Source organism: Jaculus jaculus, chromosome 2 (assembly GCF_020740685.1).
Source record: "Jaculus jaculus isolate mJacJac1 chromosome 2, mJacJac1.mat.Y.cur, whole genome shotgun sequence".
Classification (NCBI taxonomy): domain Eukaryota; kingdom Metazoa; phylum Chordata; class Mammalia; order Rodentia; family Dipodidae; genus Jaculus; species Jaculus jaculus.
Window position 1 is genome coordinate 112,553,438 of NC_059103.1, and position 7,177 is coordinate 112,560,614.

Genomic DNA, 7,177 nt, shown 5'->3' on the forward strand with positions numbered 1-7,177 from the left:
AACACCAAAATCTAAGTTAAAGTAAGGTTTTGAAAGAGTAGATAGGAAGTTAAATGTGCATTTGTAGAATAATATATAGACCTGAAAATTTATTAGTGTAATTGATGCCTATCAATAGTAAATACATCTAAACTTCAGAGACATTTCAGAAAAATAATTTTACTGCCTTCTCCTGTCAAATTTCACTTACAGTCTGATTTTTTTTTTTTTTTCTCAAGAATAGCACAGCTATTTGCTTCCTGAATTGATTTGTGAGGACACGTGTGAGGGAGTAGCAGACCATGAGTAGGAAAGAATGCTCTTCTAAAGGCAGTTATTTCAGAATGCTAGAGCTAGAACAAATGCATGTGCGTATATAACCAGCAACCCTGCTCTCTCCCTTTGTTCCTCCTGAAGCAAAGCTCCTATCAGGGGCAAAGACTCAAGGATGTTTGTTGTCAGAACTGGCAGAGATTTTTCTAGTCTCTAAGTTGAAGATAAAGCTCACAGATGTACTTAATGAACAATCACCTATAATATCTAGTGTGGGTCATATTTTGAACCCTGGAAGTATGACCCTACAAGCCAGAGTTACTGACATAGCCTAATTTTTAAAATTATTTTTTTGTTAAAAAGTTTTAAACTTGAGTAAGTTGAAGTTCAAGACCATATATACATACATCAAGATGTTTTTCCTTCTAGTATTTTTAAATCTTAGTACTCATTTTTTTCAGTTGTTGGGGAGGATATTGTCAAAAATCATGATACCCATTTAGAAAGAAAGCAGCATGTTTCCCTGAAATGGTGGGTGCTTTTGTAGTAGGGATCTTGTAATGAGAAATGCACACTAGCACTAGTTTCTTTATGAAATCTATGTTTCAAAGTAAAGTAGCAAGTCCTTAATATCTCTCATCTATGACCTAGTAGTATGCTTGACTTCTTTTAATGCTGTTTTCTTGACAACCATTTATAATACCTTTTTGGTGAAACTTTTTTTCAATGTGTCTTTACTGACTCCTCTCCTAAGTAATGCAAAAAGAAGTGATACTTGTCACATTGCTTGGATGAACAGATAAGATTCAGTTCAACACTGAGATTTTCATCCAGTGCTTGGCAGTGAATTAACTTGAACACAAGGTCAATGTTTTATGCTTTTTATTTATTTGTTTTCTTGGCTAATAAAGCCCATGTTAAAAAAAAAAAAAGACTTGAATGGATCATTAAAGCCAGAAATTGTGGCAGTCAGAAAGGCAGTTATAGTTCAAAAGAGATAAGACAAAGGCTAAAATTATTTCTCCAATGAGTGGAGATGGAGATAGGCTCATTAATATTTAGTAGCCAACTTTGAAAAGGAAATTTCTGTGATGAAAATATTCTTACCACATCCAATTACAAGAAACTAAGTATATTAGTAAGTGTAGTTATATAGAGATGCTAATAATAAGCTTTAAGAAGCTACTAAGAACCAGCTCCCATATAGCACTAATCAGTCCACATCATTCTACCACCACAGCCTTCAAAGGAAGGGAGCCATGCTCATTAATTTCATGTGGGGATTTTTCAAAAGAAACATTGGAAGAGAAGATCTTGCTTTACCCATAGCAGTGTTATAAGTCATAGAAAACATGAAACAACCGTAGGAAATATGCATATGTATATTTGGTTGTGGGCTTCAGCTACCTAAACTGGGATATGAGTCTTATTTCTGGAGCCCACGACCTTGAAGGTAGGCCATTTCCTCATTCACCATTATGTATAGTATGAGAACCTGGAATTTGTGAAAACAGGTCTGAATTCTTAGGACCTTCTTATACTGCTCACACGTTATCAGTGGAATAGAATAGAAGGCACAGAAATAAATCTTCACATTGATAATTCAAGAATGTCATGACAATTTAGTGAGCAAAGAATAATCTTTTCAACAAATGGTGCTGGGACAATGGATTTCACATGCAAAAGAAGGAAAGTGGATCTCTACCCCATAGAATATACAAAAATGAACTCAAATTATAGAAACAAAGTATAGCTACAATTATAAAAGTCTTTGATGAAATTATGCAAGTAAATATTTATAATACTAAGTTAGGAATTATTTCTTAAACATGATAAAGAAAAATCAACAAATTCACCTTCTTCAGGGATAAACATTTATACTTCAAAAGATAATTTTAAGAAAGTAGAAAGATAACTGATAAAGTAGGAGAAAGTTATTTGCAATATATTTCTGGTTAAGGGTCTTGTATCCAGACTGTGAAGTGCTTTTATAGTTGAATAATAAGAAGAAAATGACACAATTTTTAAGTGGCAAAAAGATATGGGCAGTCTTTCTCCAGACAAGCTATACAAATGACAAACAAGCACATGGAATGATACTTAACACTGTTAGCCTGTGGGCAAATGTAAATTATCTTCAATGTGATACCATTTACACATAAGACATATTATGATGGTTATGATCATAAAGCCTGATGGTAAGTTTTAGTCAAGTTGTAATTCTTTAAAACTACTTTTAGGAATGCAAACTCGTATCCTCACTTTAGAAACAGTTTGACACTTCCTGAAATAGGACATACTTATATAGAATTACATAAAGAATTGCTCTGTGACACAACAATCTTACTTCTTAAAAGGGGTATGGTTTCATAAAGGAAATAAAACCATACCCATGCAGAACTTATATGGGAATGTTCACAGCAAAGTTATTCAGAGGATCCCCAAAACTTAGATGTCTATCAAATCCTTCAACCACTAAACTGGTAAGCAGAATGTGAAGTATTAGGGTGATGGACAATTATTCAACCATAAAAAGTAAATGAAAAAACCAATAAATCTATTCAAGGATTATCCATGAAGACATTATCTGTGAAAGGAGTTAGGAACATCTGACCTCACCTAATATAAGTCTGCATATGTACAATGTCCAGAATGCACAATTTTAGAAGGTTGCCTTGGACTGAAGTCCATGTGAGAAACTGAGGACAGGATGTCCTTTTGGTGTGATTATGGTATTGTATACATCATTGAACTTATATCTATGCAAGTCTGAATGTAGATTAAGCACTGATGTGTTTTATTATAATTAAATTATAAATTACACAATGCATGAGTTATTCTTAATGAAACTTCCAGAAATATGTATGAATATATTTTATCTGTGAAGTCAAAATACAATCCATATGCAATATCATGAATTGAAAGTTATATAAAAGAACAAGTCACCTAGGACAAAAATGGACAGCAAGGAAAAAGCAACCACATTTTGTTGGGCATATAATTGATCCAGAATTTATGTACCATTTAATCTCTACCATTTAATAACAACATGAAAATAATGAAGAGGATTCTGAGAAGCCCATAATATTGACACTGAGTCATTACAAATCAGAACTTATGAAAGAACATGAATGCAAAATTGGGAGGAAAAACAAAGCTATCTAAGGGAATCAAGGACTATCTGCTAGTATAAGAAATCATATGAGAAAAAAAATGAACTACTTATCCATTATATTTATGTAAGGGATATAATTAGGTAAAGTTGGGATAAATTGAAGACAGATAATTTACATTACTTATCACTTTTATAATGACAGTAATTATTTATAGGACACTAAATATATCTCCTAGAGACATTTTAGAGTAGGAGATCTGATATTTTTAAGGGTTTAAAGAACCTGAAAAATGCCTAACTTTATCTGTCTATGAAACTATTAGGATACAAGAGTACATCTAAACTTCTTACAATTAGGGAGACTTCCCATTAAAAAGGACTAGATAACTATCCCCCAAATTTAATAATTCCTGCCACTTAATTGAGCATCAGTGTATGCTCTTAATTTTGCTATATCTTTCTTATTTCCCATAATTTCCACAAATGCTTTTGTATTCAACAAATAAAATAGAATCCAGGGGTGGTTTAGTGGTTAAGGTACTTTCCTGTAAAGCCCTAAGGACCCAGGTTTGATTCCCCAATACTCATGTAAGCCAGATGCATAAGGTGGCACATGTGTCTTGAGTTTGTTTGCAGTGGCTAGAGTCCCTGGCACACCCATACTCTCTCTTTCTTTCTATCTGCCTCTCTCTCTCTCTCTCAAATAAATAAATCAAATATTTTACACACAGAATCCATATAGGATGCATGTTGTATGTCTTAGGTGTAGTGTGTACATCCTCCCCAGATGCTTGTCAAGTTTCACCTCAGTAGTTCATTGTTGGCATGACATGGCTTCTCTGGGAGGAAATAACATACAAACATTTCCACTTATTCAGTTTAGTTTAGTTTAGCTTGTACTCTGCTCACTTAGTATTGAGTGTGATAACATAAGTATGTCTTCTTATGGAGTCATAATAGTATTATATGATGTTGATAATTATAGTAGTCATAATAATAACTCCATCTTCAACTAGTAGACATTGTATATAATCGTAAGAAAACAGTATACAATTCCTTATCTCTTATTTTAACTGATTAAACTATGAGTATTTAAAATAGCTAACTCTTTTAATAAAGCATACATTTGTCCTTCTTATTCCTCAGGCATAAAAATATATAGAAAGGAAAGGGAAGATTGACATATGAAGCTCCACTAGGGACTGGGAAGATAGCTCAGTTGATAAAAGTGCTTGTCTTGCAAGCATGAAGACTTGAATTTGATCCCTTGTGTCCAAGCACTGGCCATGATAGAATGTGCTTCTAATCCCAGAGCATAGGGGGTGAAGACAGAAGGATCCCTGAGATCCACAGCCTTTCCAGTTGTGCTTACATGGCAAGCTTTAGCCCAAATGTGAGACCCTCTCTTTAGCCAAGGTAGATGGTACTCGTCAAGAATGAAACCAGAGGTTGCCCTCTGGCTTCTGTGCACACCAATTTGTAGAAAGAACATATGTGATGCTTATGTACACACATAAAACAAGCAGAGACATTTCAAGAAAAGCTCCATTTGACTTTCCTATATGGATTTTGAGTTTGGCATCACATAATGATATATTATGTTTTTTTACATATATCCTTTTCCTAATGCTGTAGTCTCCAAGTAATTGGGATCCCCAAACTTTATCTCAGCCAATATTTATAAGCTAGCCAGGATAAGATAGTTGTATTGAAGGAGTTTATTCACCTGTCTTCTCCATAAGCCAGTGGTTTGAATTCCTTAACATCCTTTCTGTTTAATAATGCAAATTTCTTGGCCTTACCTAAGGTCAATTATATTACAATACAATGAAATTTGGGTCAGTAGTGTAATTCAAGGCCATTTTTTTTCCAAATAATTGCAAGTGATTTCTACTACAGGGTGACATTTGATAACCACTGCACCATTCTGTAAATAACAAGGGAGTTTACAATTTTTTTTGCCTTAATTTTCATTGCATTCACTTTCCTGTATCAGTTCTATGAAGATTTGTGGATTGAGTAAGTCTGAAAACTAGAAGTTTCTATGTATGTGTTTCTGTCTCTGCATCCAGAATGGTACTCCAGTCGTTCTGGTTCCAGATTTAGTCATGTTGCTCTTCATTTTCTTAGCACAGGTGCAGCAGTGAACAGCAGTGAGAGCCTCCCTCCCTCCTCATCAGTCAATGACATCTCCTCCATGTCTACCGACCAGACCCTGGCATCTGACACTGACAGCAGCCTGGAGGCCTCGGCAGGACCACTGGGTTGTTGCAGGTGACTAGCCGCCTGCCTGCGAAACCCAGCGTTCTTCAGGAGATGATGGGATAGAAAGCACACACACACACACACACACACACGCACGCACGCACGCACGCGCACACACACATATTCACATATATGCACACACTCTCATGTACACACAAAAGCAGACATGCAATGTCAAGAAAATAGCAAGAGAGAGAATTCAACCTCAAATAGAGAAAAATCTGTCCGCCTGCTTCTTCTCCAAAATTCTGTATTGCAGCGAAGCTCAAATGTGTATTTAACTTCTAGTTGCTCTTGCTTTGGTCTCCTTCCAACAATGCTTACTACAAAAACAAATCAAACACAATTAGAGAAGCCTTGTCCATAAAGTGTAATTTAAATGGCTGTTAAAACCAACCTGTAACTGCCCTTTCAAATGGCATGACAAGGTGTGCAGTGGCCCCATCCAGCATGTGTGTGTCTCTATCTTGCATCTACCTGCTCTTTTGGCCTAGTCAGATGGATGTAGATACAGATCCGCATGTGTCTGTATTCACACAGAACTACTTAGAGATGCTCCTGTCAGTGTCCTCAGGGCTCCAACAAGATATCACGCACTGGGGTACCACACGGTCCATTTCATGTGATCTATTACTCTGACATAAACCCATCTGTAATATATTGCCAGTATACTATAAGCTGTTTAGTTTGTTAATTGATTAAGCTGTATGTCTTATAAGAAACTTGTAAAGGGGGAAAATATGGGGGAGTGAGCTCTCAGACCTGTGAAGATGTAGCTTCCAAATTTGAACTGATTAAATGGCACCTGTATACCAATTTGTAGAAAGAACGTATGTGATGCTTATGTACAGTTTTTTTGGGGGGGAGGAGGGAATAATAGTTTTCAGCTATTAAGTGGTTTGATCTTTAGAAAGAATGTGCGAGTAAATGAGGAGAGTCTCTTCTTTGATAGGAACAGGTGGAACACGCCAGACATCATGTTTTTGCAGTATGACTAAGTGAGACCAAAAGGGAATCATCGCCAAGACACAAACAAAAAACCGACATTGATTTTTTTTAAAGATTAGACCCACTTTCCATTTTCAAATTACATGTCAGAACAGAAGGCTATTGAAGAGAGGGGCCCATGGTAAGGCAGGATGGTGTCTACATTGTATGGGAAGAATTCTTGCCAGAAACACAGTGGAATTGCCCGTATGTGAGTAATTTCCCTCACAGAAAGGGAGTCTACCTAGATCAGTTTCGGATTGTGGGTTGTATCTCCCATGTATGGATGGCTTCCCAGGTTTATATCTTGCCAAGATTTAATTTCCTCTTCTGGAATAAAAGAAACTACAAGAAAATCCCCAAAGCACAGGATGAATCTCAGGACAGAAACTGAAAACATCTTCACAGGCAGTTGTATTTCTTTGTAGTTTCCCTGACTTCTTACTATGACTGATGTTTCTTGGTCATCTATTTTCATAAATGTGAATAATATGAGAAGAGCTAATAATCTGAGTTTTTTTTTTTTTTTACTGCAGTAGATAGGAGAGCAATAACTCT

General features: G+C 35.7%; 1 protein-coding gene across 7 annotated transcripts in view; it reads left to right on the forward strand.

Moving 5' to 3' along the window:
- Window positions 1-6,458, forward strand: part of Mapk10 (mitogen-activated protein kinase 10) — a 302,698-nt gene extending 296,240 nt beyond the window's left edge. For 6 of the 7 annotated variants that reach the window (XM_004661592.2, XM_004661591.2, XM_004661593.3 and 3 more), the window contains one exon: window positions 5,503-6,458. In XM_004661592.2, coding sequence (XP_004661649.1) covers window positions 5,503-5,645 — 143 coding nt within the window. In that variant the 3' untranslated portion in view covers window positions 5,646-6,458. Of the gene's footprint in view, window positions 1-5,497 lie in introns of all 7 variants that reach the window. The other variant, XM_004661594.2, reaches the window with a different exon arrangement.
- The last annotated feature ends 719 nt before the right edge of the window (window positions 6,459-7,177 follow it).